Source organism: Archocentrus centrarchus, chromosome 5, assembly GCF_007364275.1.
Source record: "Archocentrus centrarchus isolate MPI-CPG fArcCen1 chromosome 5, fArcCen1, whole genome shotgun sequence".
Classification (NCBI taxonomy): Eukaryota; Metazoa; Chordata; class Actinopteri; order Cichliformes; family Cichlidae; genus Archocentrus; species Archocentrus centrarchus.
In genome coordinates this window covers 6941496-6963334 of record NC_044350.1, presented here as the reverse complement: position 1 = coordinate 6963334, position 21839 = coordinate 6941496, and the positions used below count along the sequence as shown (strand labels likewise).

The 21839-nt window shown below is 41.3% G+C and overlaps 1 protein-coding gene across 2 annotated transcripts in view; it reads right to left on the bottom strand.

Moving 5' to 3' along the window:
• frmd4ba (FERM domain containing 4Ba) overlaps nucleotides 1-21839 on the bottom strand; it is a 41452-nt gene that overhangs the window by 6691 nt on the left and 12922 nt on the right. The window contains exons 1-13 of one of the 2 annotated variants that reach the window (XM_030729870.1): nucleotides 20334-20495; nucleotides 15802-15867; nucleotides 15587-15681; nucleotides 15370-15462; nucleotides 15004-15088; nucleotides 13700-13756; nucleotides 13293-13315; nucleotides 9285-9368; nucleotides 8447-8512; nucleotides 7896-7953; nucleotides 7320-7406; nucleotides 2226-2302; nucleotides 726-864 (exon numbers count right to left, since the gene is read on the bottom strand). In XM_030729870.1, the coding sequence (XP_030585730.1) occupies nucleotides 726-864; nucleotides 2226-2302; nucleotides 7320-7406; nucleotides 7896-7953; nucleotides 8447-8512; nucleotides 9285-9368; nucleotides 13293-13315; nucleotides 13700-13756; nucleotides 15004-15088; nucleotides 15370-15462; nucleotides 15587-15681; nucleotides 15802-15867; nucleotides 20334-20495 (1092 nt within the window). Of the gene's footprint in view, nucleotides 1-725; nucleotides 865-2225; nucleotides 2303-7319; nucleotides 7407-7895; nucleotides 7954-8446; nucleotides 8513-9284; nucleotides 9369-13292; nucleotides 13316-13699; nucleotides 13757-15003; nucleotides 15089-15369; nucleotides 15463-15586; nucleotides 15682-15801; nucleotides 15868-20333; nucleotides 20496-21839 lie in introns of those variants that run through there. The other variant, XM_030729871.1, reaches the window with a different exon arrangement.

Here is a 21839-nt window from a genome sequence, read left to right as displayed (position 1 = left end):
CCAAACTAAATACTTCACTTTTTGTTAGGCACATGAGCCTTTTATCTTAAGCCACAAATAAAACAAAAACAGGCAAAATACTATTATTCTTTAATGAATACTGTATATATAAAACATGGTATACATAAAAGTCTTTCCTGAGGATCAATTATAAGCTCTTGTACACTTTCAGTTTTATTTTGTTAAAGTGAATTAGAGAGGTTCCAATAGATTACACGATTTACAACAGCTTTTATACTGTAGACCTAACAACCTCCCCACCATTAAACTGACTGCCAAGGAACCTGTTTACTTTAAGACTTGAAGCCCTCGATAAACCTTGAGTCAAGATATTTACACTAGTCATGAGTAAGAGACACGGATCAGGCAGTGCATCACATGAAGAACAGTCATTGCTGTAAGAGGCTGTGACACAACAAACAGTTTAAACAGCTTTTGGTCCCTATTCAAACTGAAAAAGAACGGCAAGCTCCGCTAACCTGTCTACAGGTTACTCCTCCTACAGCCTACTGAAAACAGGTCAACGCCATAACACAAACTAAAATCAGTCTAATAACATTAAGAGTTATCACACAATTTATCACCACACAAGCTCTCTAAACACATCAGACAGTGTAAAACGGTGTAAATTTAGACAGTTTCTTTGTCTTTCACAATAGACAAGCTGGCAGAGACTATGAAAAAAGCAAAGTGAGTCATGGTGGAGAAAACAGATGGACACTCACTTTGCTTTGCTTCATGTCCAGGTAGAACTGGTGCTGACTGATGGCCATCCCCCAGATGGTTTTAATCAGTGAGTGGCTGGCATACCACGTGTGAATAACCAGGCCAGACTGTCCGAAGGTTCGCTTGGTCACTGTTCTTCTGTTGAGGATAACACAGACATCCAGTATTTGTGCTGATCCAAAAATCAAATCTGTTCAATTGCTTTAATTTGAGTGCCTATAACACATTCATTTACAGGTTCCTAATTTCATTTTGGGTGGGTACTAACAGCCCAGTCTGCTCCAAACAGTCCCAGTGAAAATAAGGCCAAATAATGTTGGTTATTGTAGCCCCAGAGTCTGAGTACAGGCATGACTGTTGGCTGGTATCACCAGTACAAATCAGATTTGTTCCTGGAAGAGACTGCTCAAGAGACTCCTACAAAAGTCATATTACATAGAGTACAAGGTTTTCATCAATTTCTGAAGTTATGTTTTGTTTTTCAATTTATATATATACTATCAATGTGTATTATAAGGGAATAACATAAAAAAAAAAAAAAAACAGCTAAGTTTTGCTTCCACCATAGCACAAAAAGAGAAAAAACAGTGACCCACAGCAAGTTCTTGTTTAGTGTTTACAAATCGATCTTAAAGCCATTTGTGATTGCCCACAGGCCAGAGCTAAGTGAATACTGTAGTACTGAGGGACATACGAAATGCTTACGTTTGCCACATTAGTTGGCAGCACACTGCAAATACAGATTCTCCTGTTTTTCTGGTGACACTGTCATCAAAAATAAAACTAATCCACTGGGTGTTCAGGTCCTCAGAGTGCATAAAAACTGAATGTCTGCTCCAACTAGCAGCAACAGAACATTTTGAATGCTTTGTTGTGGCCGAGACATTTTAAAGTTAACAGACGCAGCTCTAGCAAGCTGGCGAAAATGGTTAAGTGCGAGGCAGTCATTCTGCGCTTGAAGGCATGCCAAACTAGCTGCTAGGTGGGCATTATGCAAATATGTTACCCTGATTAAACAGATAACTTGGATAACACAGTTAAATGGATTCATAAAGGAAGTAAAGGCTCAAGTGTCAATGAAGCGTTTCAGGTAGTTCAGAAACAGTGGTTTTTACATAAATAAAAAGCTATATAACAAAGTAAAGGAAAGAAAAAACAAACCAAACGGCACAGAAATTTGTGGAATAACTTTAAATCTGAAACAGTCTGAAAGGTTTAATAACAGCTGTGGCACATTAAAGCCTCTGTGAAGGGCAGAGGTCTTATAACAACCTTAGAATAATAAACAGCCATTGAGCAGCAGGAAAGCACTCGTTTCACAGACAGGTTAAAAGCATTAACAAGGTGTCCTAAATGAGCCAGGGGCTGCAGATGACCTTCAGTGTGGAAGGCAGAGGATAAGGAAGCAAGAGCAGTTGCTAAAATGGGAACACTTCAGAATACAAGAAAAGCAGCCATTAGGGTCAGTGAAGATAAAGTAAGTGGGTTTGTCTTCTGACCTGTGTGGGTCGTTCACTTCCACTGAAAATTTCTTCTCACGGAAATACAAATTCTCCAGCTGCTTCCACTGAAACAACTGCAGAGACACAGAGAGGGTTCGGCAGAAAGGAGGGGAAGGGACAGAGAGGGAGACATTACACATCACTGAGCACACTAGCTGACACAGTACTACAAAATATGGATTTACATTACATGAGCAAAAAAGCTTTCCAAACAAGAGGAATCAATTCCACCGAAAGATAACAAGCAGAGAGGCAGGTATTTCGATAACTGGCTTAGTTTCAGCCGCAGCAGCCGGCCTCTGAGCACAGTTTATAACATATACAAAAAATAATAGCTGAAGTCATGAATGGGACAGTGTGCCAGGCAGTCAGGTGCAAGTTCGGGCTAACAAAAGAGCAATTATGATGCTGCTGCTGTAACTACAGGGAACAAAGCTGTGCCAGGCAGCAGGCCAGATTTTCATCTCTCTCTGCTGAGGAAGGAAACAGGCAGGACTTCTCTCTGTATCAGAAGAAACATCTGCTCTACTGATGCAGACTTAACTAACTCAGATTTAGAGTTTGTTGCCTTTAAACAACTCTTCTCTGCTCCATACAGGGGGGGAAAAAATATGACAAAGGCAATGGAGCTGCCAGAGTTCATAAAAACCATTCTACCCGATACCAGCTCAGAAGATAACAACCAAAACTCTGCAAAGTACAAAAACAACACACACACACACACACCTTGTGCTTTTAGGGATAAGAAATCCCTAAAAGCAGACACATCCAATTACACCGGGACAAATATATTTACGGAGTTTATTCTCAACAGAGCAAGCAGAGCACACCACAACAGTGATACACAAATTGGTTGTATACGTTACAGAAAGCACACCACACTAAATTTAGGGAAGTGGACACAGATACTAAAACATGACAATTTAATGAATATTTAAATCAGCCTGACAGGTAACCGGTGGACACAACAGCATGGCTTACCGTAAAGGTTGTATTTGTGCTTATCAGATCCCTGTGGAATTCTTTTGGGGTTGTATTGAATCCCTTGACTTTCCCACAGGGCTTGAGCTTCCTCGAACAATACCCTCTCTTGTCTGTTGTGAAGCCAGATAGGTGTTGCAAGAGTTTTGGTTGAGAAAGCCACGCCCCTTAACCCCTCCTCCTTTCTCTCCCCCCTATGCTATCAGGGACACCTCATGCAGCCTTCAGTGCATAGTACTGCTCTGCACTGCTCTTTTTTCCTTCTCTCCTACACAGCTCTCTTCCTTTTCAGTCAAACCAGATAAGCAGGTTCAACAACTATTTGATGAACCAGTTTTTTCCACATTTGAAGACATTTTACCTTTGCTCCGCTTCCTGTCACTCGCAGACATTTAAATGGCCCTCATTAAATGTGGGAAGTTCTCTGCTACCCTTACTGTAAACAGCAGACCGAGGATTGTCAAGTAACAGAATCCACTACAACCATCTCTCCCACTGAGAAAACATGCTGGCAATAATTTACTTTGGCCTAATCATTAATGGCAATGGCTTCCTTTGGCATCATGAAGGAAAGTGAGCACACAGCATGGCCCAAATCGTGCTACAACCTGGATCTACAATACAAAACTGGACATAATGCTTACTTAAAACAAGGTATTCCACTAAATACTGTGCTCCTTGTTCTTAATAAATAATGGAAAGCAGCTGCAGGCACATTCAAAACCTCACACCAATTCACACTGGATAGTCGCCATCACTTAGCATCATTTACAGGGTAACATCTGTACTTTTGCACAGCAACAACTGATACTGACACTATTGTTTGAAGAAGTGAGCAGAATGGCTCACCCTTTCTGATAGAGAAACTCCACACCTGTGTGCCAGGGCATAACGAAACACTGAGGTGGCTCCTGGTGGAAGCACTGCTCAAAAAAAAAAAAAAATGTCAAAGATGTGCCACACCTCAAACTCTGCGATCACAAGACCTCTTAAAGAGGAAGTAGTCCAAGAAATCAGATAGATTCAGAGGGAACAGTATCATTTTGCTAAAACCAGAAAACAAACCGGCATTAACAGTACGCAAAATTTTTTTTCTGTCTTCATTTTTTTGTCATCTTCCTTGTTTTTGCCAAATGTGTCATTACAGGCAGGTGGAATTGTGCCAGAAATGCCTGTGGTTTCAGATGGGATCAGGCTGTTCTGATACAGACACACCCACAAGCCCACAGACCCCCCAGGGCCACAAGTCCTCAAAAGTCACACATGGATTTAAAAAAAAAAAAAAAAAAAAAAAAAAAGGCCCTGACTCACATGCCAGTATAAAACACAGAAAAAGATTTGCCACACCCATCACGTAGCACGTCACACACCAGTTCTAAGCGAATGGCAACACTGTACATTCCAAAGCATGACACACAGCTGAAAGTTGTGATAAGCTGAGAAAAAGACGACAATAGAACACAATGTGTCATGTTTTGTTCCCTAACAGGGGTGAGCAGAGTTGAATGAAAATATAAGAAACAGAGGAAAGAAGGTTTTATTTTTATTCTCTCTTTGAATGGAGTTACAATACTTTAAGATCTTTCATACCCTGAGCTGACACTGTGGCTCATAAACTGTAGACTGGTTTTCCTTCCGCTGGCTCATCGTATTTGTGGACCAGCATGTGGTCCCATTACGAGATGGGAGAGAGCCCAAGTGACACAGAGAGAAAGAGACACAAGCCTCCTGGTTTAATTCAAGAAAGACTTAAATGTCAACTTGCCATCTGCCTGAGCCCCACTGAATGTCCCAGAAACAGTTGTGGCGTTCCAGTTTTGCTCCTTCGTATTAAATTGCGTCACAGGCTTCTTAATTATAATTCTGAATCTTCTTGTTCCTCTCATTCCACATTCAGATCTTTGGGATGCATAATCAATGGGTTTAATTTACATGCTTATATATACACGCACACTGAATGTGTGCATAATGGAACTGACAGAGTATTCACTTTACTGAACATTTCACTTCTCTAAAAACACAGCAGGGAAAGGGGGCTTTTCAGTTTCAGGCTATTCAGTTAAGAGTGATCAAAGTGGCATGCATGCAAACAAGATAATATCGGGCTATGCTATCATAGCTGCTTTCTACGAGTTTTACTAAACGTATCAAATAAAAAAGCAGCACTGAGAAAAAGTTAAATGTTTTCATTCTTGTTCATCACATCATATCGAGAGCGAGAGAGAGAGCACTAAATCCCAAATTCATTCAGCACAACAACGACAGCAACTACTAATTTTCTGTTTTCTATTTAATGAATGAAAACTGTTCCAGGCACTATTTTTGTGAAGGTAAAACATTTACACAGAACTGTAAATTACATTTAAGATTGCCCTGGTGGTCAACTGACCTCCCACTAAGGCTAACACCTCGCCCCATCCACAGATAACTGCTTTGTATTGTTTGAGCAATTGTGCTCCCTCAAAGACAGACAGACACACACACACACACACACACACAGATTACCATAATGAATGCAACATGCTGAGAGGGACTGGGCAAGGAGGGATGGGATGGGTGGAATACAGGGGCTATGAACTAAGACAAGAATATTACCCACATATAGAGAAGTGAAAGCAGGCAGGCAGAGGCTTCTAATTATCAGCAAGAGCAATAAAAAAGGTCATTTTAAAAGAGGCAGCATTTTCCCTCCCACCAGGGAACTCTTATGAGCTTCTCATGTAGCTGCCCCGGCCTTGAGTCAAAGAGTTAGAAAAGACAGAACCTGCTTTGGATGAACCTTTCCAACACCCCAAAATACAAATTCCACCTATTCCACCCACTTGGCTGGCAGGGTGCCAACACTGGTCCCAGAGCTCTGCTGCTTCCCAGGAGCACCATAATTACCCCTCCTATAGGAGTAAGGAGTAGAGACACGCTGTGCCTGTGGCCATTAATGCCTTGCCTCAGTACTGCACACCCTGCTATGTCAACAGGTTCCTGCCATATAAAAGCAGCTATGATGAGACTAAAGAAAGAGGCCAGGGAAAATGCTTGGCTAGAGCATTATTAAATTACACCTCTCAGACAAAGGAGGTGACAATCATGGACACAGCTACGCATTAAGAAGTTGTGGCCCATGAACAGGAAATTTTTTTATTGCAAATTTGCTGATGGATACTGTAAAAACCAGATTATTATCAGAATGATGTTTTAAGAAACACTTTATTCTTATTAGTAAGTATAATGTCACTAATGTTACAGAACTGGAGTAAAAGTTGAAGATTACAGACATACAAAAACTGACTTGCAAGAGCTGTTTTTTTATTTTTTTAAACTTACTTCACTAACACACTGGCCTGGTGATAGGTTTTATAATCAATCAAAAATGGATTGACACTATTCTTTCTAAGTGTTTTTCCTGTTTAAGCCATTTTATAATCCATATGACTGTTCATTCCACTCCTGCTAATATTGGTCTTTACTGCATTTACTCTTACAGCCTTGAAAGCACTAAGCTCATACTGACACTCCAAAATATTTCCCCCCGTCTATGTTCCTCTTTCTCCTGACTGGCATGGGAACCAGAGTCTTAATTACGCCTATTTACAGTCTGGATGGCTCATTAACCAGCCAACAAGAAACACATGAATGAAAGCTGAGTTTTCAACAAAGTATTTCAATGACACTCAATATTTCATACTACCACAAAGTTAAGAGCTAACAACTTTGCATTTGGTGAGTGACTTGCTTGAGTATTAAATGTCACTTGCATGAAAGTCAGGTCTATTTTTAAAGCCCACACCCTAAGCTAGTCTGAGTAACTTTGCACACAAAACAAAAGCAACAAACAAGAAAATGTGTCTCAAATGGTGCAGTTTGGAGTTAGATTCATTACCCATTTTCCCCATCTAGAAATTATAAACAGGGATGTGGGACCACACAAAAATTTAACACAGGCCTTTTTAGCCCAGGCTCTGTGTCTCCACTAAAGTTTGTGTAACTCAGCAAAGTAGATTAATCTGACAAACAGATACATGCAGTTCAAGTATAACTCCACTACAGAAAGGAAGAGAAAAAGGAAAAAGCAGCTGAGGTAAATACAGCAGCTATAAAGAAAGGTCAACCCACCTGTCTAGGTTTCAGCTTATCGTGCCAATCGTACTGGCCGATGCCTTTATAGCTGACTCCCAGCCACCATGGTATCCCTTGCTTGTCCTGCAGGAAAGCGCACACACACACACACACACACACAAATAGACCACACTTTTACTCATTAGAGGAAACTTTATTGGTGTGCATTTGAAAGAAAAAAAAAAAAGGAGGCCTGTTACCAAAGCAATTACCCCGTTAGGCTCACAGCAATAGCAACTCAAGAAGAGATCAAATGCATTAAAGGCTTTAAAACCTCTGTGAGCCCAGCTGAGTAATTTTAACACTTCTGTTTGATCTCCTCACACACCTTGATTTAATTGGGGTTGGTAGGAAAAATAAAAGCAGTAGATGTGTGTAAGACAGTGAGAAAAGCTGAATGGATAGGTTGCCATCTTAGCTGAAGCAAAGGGCTCAGATTTCAAACATCATGGAAAAAAGTAGGAATAGGAGTTAGACTGCTGTGTTAGATCAGATGCAGAAAACAAACTGAAGATGTAGACATAAGCTTGCTCTAATGTTAAGCTACTGTATGACACAGGGCACCGCGCTTACCTTCACTGGGTAATAATGGACTCCATATGTTGGCAGGGACTCCACCAGGGCCAGATACCTTCAGTGAAAGAGGAACAGGTTAATAGGAATTCAGCCACTTACACTTCATCACTGTCATCTGGCTGCTGTAATACAACAGACTGAGTGGGATTTAAGCTCCGGCCACTGAGAAGCCACAATCATTTGCAGTGGCAAGCTGATCGATTTGTTTCAGGGCTGTGACAGAGTCCATTGATCAGTTCAAGGGCACAAATCATCAGAGCGTAAATGACCCAAGGTTGCACTGAATTACAGTCCTGGGAAAAACAGTGCAGGACTGATACCCTCCCAAGGCTGGCTGGCAAACTGCCCACTCTAAGAGTACCTCCTCTAATTAATGACACATTCTGGCATGGTGACAGTCACCTCTTAAAACAACAGCCACCACAGAGCAGAAACATTAGGTTAAAGAGTAAAACCTGAACTAGAACCTGCTGTAATGCAGAAGAGACACACAAGCTCAGCTGTACATCATTTTCAGTCACAAAAGAAAAGTTGTTTTCATGACTTACTGAACAATGGCTTGTCCTCTGGTCAGTCCTTTCAGCTTCTTGTACCGTTCAATCACTTTTTCCTCACTGTAAATGGATAGATAAAACATTTAATGAATAATCCATCAAGTGTAGCATATTGAAGCCACAGAGGGATTGTTGTGAGAGGGCCATTTCTCCAACACACATTCTGTCTGCTCATGCAGAAAATGCAGTCTGGCCTACTGGCCTGCTGATGGCTCTCGTCTACCTCTCCTACAAATGCATTCCAGTTACATCCCACTGTAATCATCTCTTAACAGCGACACTGCAAACTTGCTGTGACTTAACAGCCAGAATGAAAGAGAGCGACAGACGTGTACATGTGGTCTCTCACGCACCATAAAAATGTAATTTTAATCAGGACATTAAACTGCTGTATCAGCTTCAGAGACTGCAGCAGCTTCTGATGACCAAGATAAGCAAGAGCAAAGTGGATTGAAGAGGCAGACAGCAATCTTTCAAATAGTCTGCGGCTGTCAGCACCTCCCAGGGCTCTCCAGGAGTAATGAGCAAACGTAATTAACGCGACCCAGACACTAATGAGTCACCCTATCAGTGGAAAAACCTTCTGCCAATAAGCAGCTAGGTCTGCATTCAACCTTAACACCTAAAAAAAGTGCATCTGGAGAGTTGACTGCTTTGTTCAACCAGGCGTTACTGACTACTGAGCAGATCTGTCAGAGTAAATTATGAGGAAAGGGGCTGTGGTGTTGGCTGAAACCTAAGTTTCTACGGGGCTGCTCCAAAACTACCCAATCATACTTCACCCTCATGCATTTTGTGGTTTTCTCAGACCACAAGATCTCAGATATCTTACCAGTAATTGAGAGATGGGTGCTCCCTTAATACTCTGGTGGGCAGGACTGGTAGCTGTTTCAAGTCTGATGTAGAAGTCTCAGCACTAAAGGGAAAAAAAATTCAAATTTTACAAGCAGCTAATATGTTAATTCCTAATAACTTTCTATTGTAGATAGGAAAGAGTTATCGAGCTCTCCCTCAGAGCTGGAAGAGTCACAGTTAAGCACCAAAACTGCACTGATTAATGCCCGTCAACGCACAATAGCGTCCAAGCACAGGTTTTCCTATACATGGGAATCGTGCTTGTAAGTCTAAAGTAACATGTTTTGACCTTAAAGTAAGTGCCCTGTGCCAGCATGTGGACCATGAGTAAAGAAAACTTCAGTGTTTACACAAGAATCTCAGCCCAAAGTCTAAAAATGTGTCGAGAACATTTCTCCACATGTTCAGACTTTCACAGTGTGGTTTGCATTTCTATCTTAAGGCATGACAGTAATAACTCACCCTCACAAATCTTTAGAAAAAGTGGAGTGTCAGGATATTGTTTTCATCTTTCTTATCTGAGGTATAAAGACTAAAACGTCTCGCCAAGACTAAACCTGGGCTTTATTCATGTCTTGCCAGACGTAATTTACCCAGCACATGCAGAGCTTTTAAGTCATGAAGGGCTTGGAGAAAAAAAAAAATGTTTTCAAAAAATATCAAAGCCATGTTATGCAGGTTCTCCACACTAATCTACTTCAGTTATCTAATGTACTGCAGGTAAATAATAGTATATTGATTCTTCACAGGTAAGCCAAAGATCCCCCAGTAGAAGTTAACAAATTGTTGTAACCACGTTATCTTTACAGAACTGTGGTGTTACTGACTGTTAAGGTCTCTTGCTAATGAACTATGAATCACTGCAGCCTCTTGTAGGTGGGAGCGCTGGGTCTAGAGTTTCTGTCAGACAAAAACGGCTCAGGCTTGGCAGGCCAGTCCACTGGAGACCTGAACAAAAGCCATTCACAAGCACTTGGCAGCCTCTGCCCGTGTTGAAAACTATTGTATGGACCAGTGCTATTACAAAACAGCCCATGGCTTCTCAGACAGGGCTTCAACGTGTAGGTCAGACCATCTGTAACATAAAGCTATTAGAACATCCTCAGCTCTTCTAGCACCTAACTCTATTACAATAACCTTAATATAACACAATAAGCATTGGAAGATTTTAAGCTAATAACCACTTGACCTCAAGTCGACTTTGTGGGCATCCCTTTAACTCTTCTTCTTCAGAGAGTAATAGAATTTAACGCCGTCTGTCGTGATAGGACAGAACCATAATGATCCAGTTATGTGAACCAGCTTCCTAAACCAAAGAAAAAGGGTGAACCACCACAAGGACAGAGGCTCTTGACTCACTCTGCCCTGTAGCTACCTCTCCTAGGTTGACTGGGTTTTGCTGCCACGGCACTTAGCTGTGTGTTTGATGGCATACATTTTATGGGGAGCTGGGCCCTGATGCTGTCGAGGTGATCTACTCTGCAGCCGCGCTGCCGTGTCAGCAATCTGGAATTCATTACTATGTCTGTTATCTTCCCGCAGAATGCAGCATGGGGGCAATTCCTACACCTGGTGCAAACCCAAACCGGAGCAGCCTACCCACTCAGTGTGGGAGAGATAATACTCATGTGTCAGCTGTTCCATGGGGCTGAGACATAGTGACTTTGGAGGAAGCACAATGAAAGAGCTGGTTGCTGTGAATCAACCACTAACTACAGGGTACACCTGCAAATAGAACCGAGGACCAAAACTGTCTGGGTGTAATGCTGGTTCATGCGCCGCACATTTTGAACTAAACAGACGCTCAAGTTAACTTAAAATCACCAACAGATGAATAGACAAATGCCTAAAGATTACTTTTGAAGGTAATTACAAGTATGCAATGAAAAAACATCCCCAGCTGCTCTTAAAACTGTAAGGCATAATTAAAGCCATCAATCAGTTCAGTGATCCCTGATGCTTTCTGCCAACCCCCAGAGAACTGCTGCAACTTGTTGCTGTGAATTATACCTGCGGGTGGGGAGATGATAGCAATAAAGTGTGAATCTGTATACAATAGCACATAGGAAAAGAAATTCTAACACAGAGCATAATGGGAGACCTGATGGCGCATTAATTCAATGCACAGCAGGGGGGTGGCCCACACCAAAACAAAAGCATGACTACAGTGAGTCCTCTTGACGCCAAGTTGTCTGCAATTGGACAGTGGATCTGGCTCATCCCTCTTAAGGCAGCTGTCTGTATGAGGAGGGCTCCCTGACTCCTCCACACCTAATCTTTACTGCTCCAGGACCCTTTGCTGATACTGTGTATGGGAGGCGCATTCATGTGCTTCCTGAGGGGATTTATTTGGCCTGTTCTCTCACAGCAGTAGAAATAAAGGAGATCACTGACAGGGATGAGAAATACTTCCACAGAGAAGTGGGGGATGCACCAGGACAATAATGGTGGTAGATAAATGGGATTGGGGAGGGGGGGGGGGGGGGGGGGGGGGGGGGTACTATGATTAAGTCAGACAAGGCAAAAAAGTATTTTGCCACTGAAGGAAACCCATTATATTTATTTTATCATTGTAAAGTAAACCAAATCTAATTTGCGATTTTTTTTTTTACAACCTAAAATCTAGCAACGGTAATCCAAGTGAGTGAGGGGAAAATGAGAATCCCTGCAAATAACGAAAAAAAACCTGTTTGATTTGGACACTTCCCATCCTCTCTGATTCTTCCAGATTTGTTGGCCAGCTTTCTTTTATTGTGCTTTCAGAGTCGGGGCAAAGTACAGCCCATCCCTACACCCACATGAACTGAAAGTTCAGACTGCAACATGCACGCTACACTTCAAGGACATAAGGAGCCTGAAATCAAAACACAAGATGAATAAATCTGCACCAAAATGATAATAAATACTAATTAATATTTATCAGGTCAGTCGTGCTTGTAAAAAGCAGGGCAAGTTAATGAGCACAAGCAGATGCAGCCAAGTTGTGTTTTTCCTTTTTTCTGCAATAGAACAAAGGCAATGGTTTGACAAGAGGTTGAACTGCATTTTCAGCATTGTATATATATCACCATTCAAACTGCACAAGCGCTCTCTCCTTACAAAGCACAAATCTTTGTGTTTGCACAATGGACAGAGAGGCCTTTAGAGGCAAAGCAAAGAGACAACACATGCAGGTTTGGCTGCTTCAAGCTGCTCGCTCACTGAATCAGACAGGCCTGTGTTTACTAGTGGCTGCTAATGCCCTTCACTCCTATGGCTTCTGAGAGCAAGGTGACTATAAAAGCATTATCACTAGAGCGAACAGATTATGGAACAGAATCTCCCACCAGTGTCATCGACCAAATTGTGTACACTACGTCCTTGTGTTTGCACATGTCACACAGTCCAAGATTGTCAGCGTATCGTAACATTTATAAAGCGATGACGCCATCACACCATGCCAAAAACTAAATAAACTAAAGGGTTCCACATGTTTAGGGTATAAACACGTTGGATACACCTTGACAGAGAACAGTGTCACAAGGAATAAGAGAAGATCTGACTTTGAAAGCTCTATGTGGATAACAGCAGGCCATAAGGTCAAGTCCAAAAGAGCAAAAACAAAAACAGGGGGGGAAAGAAAATCTAAAGAAAATTATTAACTAAGATAAGTCCACCATAATACAAAATCTGAGCCGGGTAAGTTGTACATTAACAGACAGCCATCATTAACAGGGACCCTGCTTCCTTTATAGATTACAGCACCAAATCTTCAAATACGATACAAAGCCTGCATTAAAATACATATTCTAATTAATAAAAATGTGTATGGAAGTCTGATTAGCCAATACCTCAAAATATCTTTCTGAACGTCTATACATATATCTTAAAAAATGGTATTCTTACTAGCTTAATATGCTTCATTTCTCACTCTTATGTTTTGAATAACAATCAAACTAATGTAACAAAGAGCTTTGACCCAAGCATCATTTCAAAGGCTTCTTACCTGCTATAATCTCCTTTGGCCTCCTTAAAAATGGGAAAACAAAGAAATTAGTAAAAGGTACTGTCAGAAAAGTCAGCACTTATTAAACTGACCTCTGTGTTAATGTTAGCTACTTGCACAACCATTACAAAGGCAAAACAGCGTAACAAAATATCAACACATTTAATTTGACTGGCATTTCATTCATTTCTATTGCTAATAACGAAAAGCAAATATGTAGTCGAAGTATAAGGGCATTTTAGACGTTAACGTTGATAATAAAGGGACAGTTTCGTTAACAACAGCTCCGACCGTAGCCCCTCATCAAGAAACAACTATTTTCAAATGTTGCGAGCCCACCGAGCGTCCTCGTTTGGGCTGAGTGACAACATTTCAGCCTGGAAAGGCTGCGACAAACTCTTTCTTACCTGCAATGCGAACGCGGCTAACTTGAACACATTTTCACTCTCCACTTCAATGGTCTCCTGTTGTAAAAAAAGAAGAAGAAAAAAAAAAGCGAAATTAGAAAGGGTTTTTAAAAAACATCCACATACAATGTGTAGACCGTCTGAAACACTTGACTTGAGAGAAAACCTTCCCGTCCCGTACCTCGGTCCCACCGTTACCGACTGAACCACTCAACCTTGTTTTGTTTTTTGTTTTTTTAAACTACCCGTGAGGAAGATTTAACACGTTTTTCGGCCCCCGAATTATCCTGCCGTTTACTATAAAACGTAACGCACAGGCAGGGGTGCAGAAGCAGCCTGGGTTATTGCCCTGCCTGAAGTTACAGCCCGTTCGCCAAAGTGGTACGGTCCGAAAGCAGGTTCAACAGTCTGCGTCTCCCATGGAGATCAGTCTGCTCGCCCCGCGAAAAGAAAAAACTGCAACCGCAACGTTTGATCACATGCTGCCTTCATGTGCTCCTCGTATACCCCACATTCCCGTGTCCTCTTTGCACAGAACTTCACAGTGTAACAGTACATTTCAGAATGATTAAACATATTTGAATATCAGTATCTACTAATATTTGTTAACTGTACTAAGCAAGTATCATATTCATTTTCAATTATGTTTATAAATTATTTGACTAAAATACGAGTGAAAAGTGATTCTGGGGCTCTGACCTTTCCATTTCTCTTTGTTTAAACTCTTTGCTCTGGTTGAATGTACCCTAAACATTAAAATTTGACTTGGATGACACCGTCATTAACTTTACAAGGCACAACATTACAAGCTTTCCAATTGCCACTGAAAGCAACATTCTGCTCTTGAGATGTAGGAGAAGACCTGCTGAGAGATTCAGCACACAACCTAAATAAACAGCACATTATGAATAAATGTTATGCATGCACAACAATTAAGTATAAAGAAATACGAAGAAAGGAAACAAACACAGAACAGGCTGTGTCAAGTTGCGGTAATTACAGCAAAAGTATAATAATTTCTAAAATGGAAAATCAAAAGGTGCTTTATTAAGTCTGCACAGAGGGTTGTGCATGATTATTATTATTTACTTAATTTTATTGGGGGGGCTGGGGAGCTGAATATTTGTGCATCATATAGATTTTTCTTTTAAAAAAAATCTTTATGAATTAAATGTGTCTGGTATAGAGAATAACAGGAGCTCAATAGTTGTGTTTTGTATCTTGTAGCTATTGTGTGCAACTTATTAAAATGACAGATTTGGTTACCATAAAAAAAAGGACATATTTTGCTTAAAAACACTTACATTAAACACTAAAGATTTAGCATTTAGGAAGAACAGCTCCACCGTTGTGTTCTCTTTCAAGTGGGTGATCTTCTCAATGTAAAACCTGTGAAGAGTTTATTTTGGGTCAGTAAGACTTACGAGAAACAGAATGCCAATGCAGTCAGTGTCTGAGCATTATGCACATCATCACGTTCAATACAGTAATGCCATTTGGCAGACCTACAGCTGGATTTAAACCATGTTCCGTTACTGCCACCTGCTGGTCACGATAAAACAGTGGAAGTTGCTTCAAAATGAGGCCCTCAGTCTTACAGTGTGTAAAACAATAAAATATCTCTCTCTGCTATTTCACAGGTGGCATGCTTTTGCAGGAAACACACTCACCTCACAAGGAACTTGAGTTCCAAAGGCCCTGAAGTCTTGGCAAAGTCATGATCGAGGACTTTACGATCTAGCTGGAGCCAGTTATTCTGGCCACTGGAAAAAAAATTAATAAATAATGTTTGCAGTACAGTTGTTATTTTTTTCCATTTCCATCCTTTTTCTTATTAACATAAATGAGAATTTTCCTTATTCCCTTGCCACTAAACTGCATACTTACGTGTCATCTATGAAGCACAATCCAAAGTATTCTTTCTCCTTCAGGATAAAATGTGATGCTACCAAATCTAGCAGTTCACGGGACAAAAGCTTGGGCTGTAAAGTTTTAGATAAAACACAGGAGCTCAGGTGAAATCACTTTTATATTGAGGAAAAAAAAAAAAAGGGTAAAAACACCATAAACGCAATGAAAAATAAATGAAACAGGCGGGGTACCTGAACCAGCAGCTCCAGCTTCCGGTCATCGAGGAGGTGAACCTGGCACAGACGGCCCTCTGTCATCTAGAAGGGGAAAAAAGACAACAACTGTAACACAACACCACAAAAGCACACTGTCTCCACATCCACCTGTGCCTCTCAGCTCAAAGCCGTGCCTCCACTGTTGCAGGCCTGGGATAAAATGCCCTCCCTTTTTTGGGGGAAGCTGAACCTTGACACAGTGTCTTTTTTTTTTTGATGAGTGAACAGGTAAGAAAATATACAAGATAAGGACCAAAATATCAGAGTCCTTACAGGATCATCCTCTTTATATGTTTAAAAACTACTGTTTAAAAGTCCACAAGCAGCATTTTAGCCACAGGTCACCTCATTATAAGGCTGCAGTGAATCTCAGACAAAGAGTTGGAGATTCTTTTGCCAGCAGACAGGATCCCATATCCTGTCTGCTGGTGTGTCCCTTTCACCCACATATCCTTCCTCTGCATCAACACTAGTCCAATGAAAACCTTTAAGATGTCGTCATCTCACGTTTTCCTCCTCCCGTAAAGAAACAACACTAAAAGACAATGATGTCCTCCTCCAGAGTTTAATTAAATTCCCAGCCTATTGTTTACGGTGAATGGTTTGTAAGACTCATTATGTTGCAGTCAGCAGAACTGCCTTTCACTGCCGAGCACAGTAAATATTATTGTGTTGTGATGAATCATAACCAGTACTGAGGTTCGGATATTTTGAGATGGGAATTTCTTTCAGAGACATGTTACATTCTCCAACTGCCAGACTCCAACTCCAGAAAAATTATTTATATGTAGCACTGAGGAACGCAGTGACACCATTGTATTTATTTCCTTGTGTTCAAATATATTGTGCCTTATGCCTGTGTAGGTATCAGTGTGTTACAGTGCATCGTGAACCCTCTTCATATTTGCTGGCGTTATTCACACACTCCTTTTCTTTCTTGTGTCTATAGAGGAGCTGCATATAAAGCTACCACGAGCAGCTGGTCAGCTTAGCTTTGCACAATGATGGGAAACAATGGGAAGCAGCTAGCTTAGTACTGTCAAAAGTAAACAAAGTCCACCTTCAATGCAGCATGTGAAAGCCACAACAGGAATAAAAAACATTTTTCAATTTTTAGATGGTTGCCCCTTCCTGAGCCTCCTGAGCTGGAGGTTTCTCCCTGTTAAAAGGGAGTTTCTCCTTCTCACTGTTGCCAAGTGCTTGCTCACAGGGGGTTGTCTGATTGCTGGGGTTTTCGCTCTGATTTTGTAGGGTCTTTATCTTACAATATAAAACACGTTGAGGTGACAGTTATTGTGCTTTGGCGCTATATAAATGAAACTTAATTGAACTGAATATTGGTTTTAATGCAATAACAGTGTCTTTTTTTTAGATGGGCAAGTTAGTCCAAATTCACCAGATTCTATAGAAGCAGCAGTATTTTCCTACTGTCTGATCTCAGTAACACTAGGCAAACTCTCAGTGTCAACAGCATGTGTTAACTGGATGTTAACTGGATGGTGTTTGCTGCCAACAAGTGTGTCCAGGACATCTTTTATTCCTCTTCAGTAAAAAAAAAAACAAAAAAAAATAAACATGCGGCCTCTGTGATCATGCTGACCTCCAGTCACTGAGACCACAGGCAGGGAAGACGCCTTCTGGCACTGTGTTAAACTTCACTGAGCCAGGATATATTGTTCTCTGCACCACAACAGAGAAGTCATTTCATTTTTTTTATACAGCACAGGCTACTTTTCCAAATTGTTGTTTTTCAAGCCCAAAACCTCAGTGAGATTTATAGTTCTGCAGGGACAAAAAAAAAAAAAGAAAAGAAAAAAAGAGGCTGCATGTGCAGTCATGCTAACTTTTTATTGTGCTATAACTTTGCTGAATGTTGTGAAGCCCCAGATTTTAACACTACCTCCTCCTTCTACTGTATGTGTGTCCAAAGGTTTGAGCTTCGAATCTCAGTGGTCGAGAGGAGGCAAGAATCTCTGTCACCGACAAAAATAAAGAATCACAGAAACCCAACTGTATGAAAAACACATCTTTACGAGCTATGTTGTGGTCTGCCCGTTCTTTGGTTCTCGTTTTATATTTCTTTGTGTCTTGTCCTCTTTTTTCCCTTGTGTCTCCTGTGCTTTCTTCTCTGTCTCTGTGAGTGCATCTTCCATATCTTTCCCTTGTGTGCCATGTCATGTTTTTACTCCCTGATGTTTTTTTCCTAGCCTTGTTATTTTTGGATCCATCCTGATTGTGTTCACCTGAGTCTCATTAGTCCCCTGTGTATTCAGGCTCCTGTGTTTCCTCCTGTTAGTTGTCAGTTTATCTGTTTACTGGCCATCTGTGTGGTTGCCGTTCTGATTTGGCGTTTCTGAGTTGTGTTATTGTTGTTTGATCTTCTGCTGGGCTGTCTGAACTTTATCTTGCAGCACCTTTTGTGAGTTCGTTTTGTCATATTACCTGTTATCCACAGTTTTCATGTTGGCATTTAGCTCCTGAACTTTGCCTTGATAAGAGGAGTTATTGTGGATGACAGTGATGTCCATTGTTTATACAGGGATTAATCACTATAGCAACCCTTTTCTGAGTTGTTGTTGCTGTCCAGGCCCCAATCCTTCCAAGAGCCTATTAAACAATGCTGTATTGTTGTAAGCTGAGGACATGAAAACATGGAGAAAGGGACAAAGGTCTTCAGATAATGGTTTGATTTTAAACTCACAGCCAGTCATTGAATTTGAGCATTACCATCTTATCCCTAAGTTTTTACTCCCTGCATCAATGCATAATTATTTTCATAAGGAAATCAGACAGATTATTACAAGTGCCCATAATGACATGCACACCAGAAACAAGCTCTGGTATGATTTTTTTTAAACAGAGATCACTTCCTTCAGTCTAGAAGCCTGTACGATGAACTGAGCTCAACATATCCAGGGTATCTGGATTAAGTCATCCTAACTGGCAATCGGGATAAGCAGTCACACAAATCTGGTTATCAACTTCAATCTATGAATCACATGAAAGGGGTGGCATTGGCAGCAGCTGACCAATCACAACCATGGATAAATGTACCGGCAGCAGAGCGGCTGATTTTACTAAGGAAGGCAAAACTATAATATTAAAAAAATACATATATGAAGCAATTAAACACACAATACAGGCTGAAAGCAATTCAGCTGCTGCAGACAAAGGAGCAGCATGAGTGTATGTGAGAAGAAAGAGTTTTTATTCATTCTGCTGCAGCCTCGGTCTGAGTAAAGAATAAATATAAAAACTGAATTCAAACGTAGCTTACTGTAGCCTGTGTGGAAATTTGGTCCACAGGTGCAAACAGGTGTGCTGTTTTAGGATCATATTAATGCTTATAGAACAACAAAACTGTTGCAAAATTATTTGAAGGCAACGGGAAAAGACAAAATGATAATCAAGGAATAAAGCTCTAGTCTATATTGAAACATTTTAGACTCTCCTCCTCACCCAGATAAGACAAAATCCTGCTCGGTAGTACAGGCCTAAAGTGAGAGCAAGATCCTCAACGATGGAAAAGAAAGGTCACAACCGTGTCAGGGAGGTCATCCCCCTGAAGCCCCGTCATTATGGACAGGGAACCCTGATGGTGCTCTCTTCACATGGCCTGCAGCCACTGAGCTGCTCATCTCCACCCTGATGCTTCAGCCTTTAACTGTAGGAAGCAGCAAGCTATGTTGGGAGTCTGAATGAAGTATATACAGCAGCAGAGAGGAATGATTTCATTTAATTGTTGTATTTATGTACATTTTGGGAGTTGAAGAAGCCAATTTCATGCTACTTTGCACTTCTACTTTGAATGCTTTATTTCAAAAGAAAATACTGCATCATTTAATCCATCGCATATTTGAATGAAACTACTATCAGTTGTTGTAAAAAGATCAACTCGCTCCAACCAAAGACGACATTAAAACTGACCACATGTTAGGTTGCTAGGAAAGTGAAAATATCACTGCTTTAAAATTAAAGGGATCTGATTCTTGTGTTATTTCAGAGCTCCTTTTCAGAGAAGCAGGTGCTTTCTCGAAAAGGGAAATTTGCTTCACTTTCATATGACGGCAAAGAGCAACGCCTGGGACTCTCAAGTCTGCACAGATGACATGTAGGGAAGATCCGTCAACCACGCAGACAGTGCTCAGGTGTTTCAGGAACAATGCATTTCAAAGACAATTTTGGAAGTACTCTTTGTTACCCAGACGCTGGGATCAAACACGGCCGGTCACGCTGCTTTTCAAATGATTACCATATGTCCTGGGAGAGGGACCCTTGTTAAAAGAACAGACTTTGTGACTCACCAAGAGGCAGCCTGTGCCTCCGCACGTTCAAACAAATAAACACACGCATGCACTAATGAGCCAGATGAGGAAAAAGCACTGACTCACTTCACTCAAGGGAAAGTTTCACCATAAAAATCCAATACAGTAATTAATCACAAGTGCTGCTCAGGCAGACTTCCTCTTTCTTCAGAAACCCTAATGCTCCACAGCGAGCTGTCATACCTGGTAGCATTTTCCAATCCTGAACCACGTTTCTAGGAAGCGTCTGCATGGCATTAGCCCACGATTGTACCACCTCCTCAGTGTCTGATGCGCCAGGGTCCAGACAAGCTGGCTACTCGATGCCACCAGATCCTCCATCCCGCGCATGATGCGCACAGCCATGGCTGAGTGCTGTTTCTCCCTGCCGGCCGCTTTTCTTCTTCTGCTGGTGACACCTCACGCTTTCAGAGTGAGCAGAAGAGCTGATCTGCGGACCACTTTGTTTTGCTTTAGAGCAACAAGCTGAAAGGAGCATTTACACTTCAGCGCACACACAAACACACACACACTAGACTACTATGTCTCCCCAGCTGATGTGATGTCAGTGAGAGTCAGCGCTCTAGAGAGGTTGGAGCAGAGCAGTGTGCCTCCGGCTCGGTCCTGGGCCCCAGTCCAAAACACTGCCTCATAGAGTGCAGGGGAGGGCAGGACAGAACCACAAGGCCCCTGCTGCAAAGGCTCCATCTCCCTCCACATAAACACACTTGTATACCAACACATATTACATGGAAACAAACTCCGGCCGTAGACTCTAAAGTCATTCTTTTGTGGCTCACAGTAATATAAAGTTGGCCTTTTTTTTTTTTTTGCAAACGCGAATGACTTCATCTCTTGCATTACTTTTTTATTTCAGCGTGTATTTCAGTATCATTGTCTGAAAAGGGTGTGATCCGTCACTTTGTCTGGGATGTGGGAGCAATTTCCTGAGGAGCCTAGACATTCCCACCCACTATATTCTGCAGGAACACTAAAAATAATTGGTCCTGTTTGGATCAGCGTGGCTGGTAAAACTGACGGGGCAAAACTAAAAGTGAAACTGCCTGGGGAAAAGCATTTGGGAGGGCTTTGATGTAAACATGAAGGGGGAGAGCGCCTGGCGTCTTCCTTTTATATAGCTGCAAATTAACAAGCAAATGTTGCACACAACCTGAACACCTGAGTCAGACCTACAACTTGGAGAAAACTGAGAAAAGCAACAGAAAAGAAGAGATTGAAGAGCGCTGCAGTTCATCTGGAAACAATATCCGGCTGTTTGTTTACGTGACCCCAGTTTCTAAGAAATCTGAAAGTGTACACAGACAACACGTTGCTATTTCAGTGGACACGATCAATGTAATTGTCTCTGCTAGACTGTGGCTTCTACATCAGCAATAACAACACAGACGAAGGGTGGAGACAAAGGTAAGAGAAGCAGGCCTGTTGGTGAAAATTGTATATCATTAATTCCAAAAAAAGAAAGGCAGCAAGTGTAAGTTTGTATGTGTGTATCACCAGTTAAATCCAGTTCCCAGTTACATACCTATCAGTCTGCAAGCTCAGACGGTAAACAAGCACAATCTTAGCACCCATCAGGGTCTGCTGAGCGAGTGTGACATTGGCTTTTTACAGAAATTACAATTTACACAACGAACGTGTCTCATTACGACACAAACAAATCCATGAACTCTAGTAGAGTGGCTTTGCATT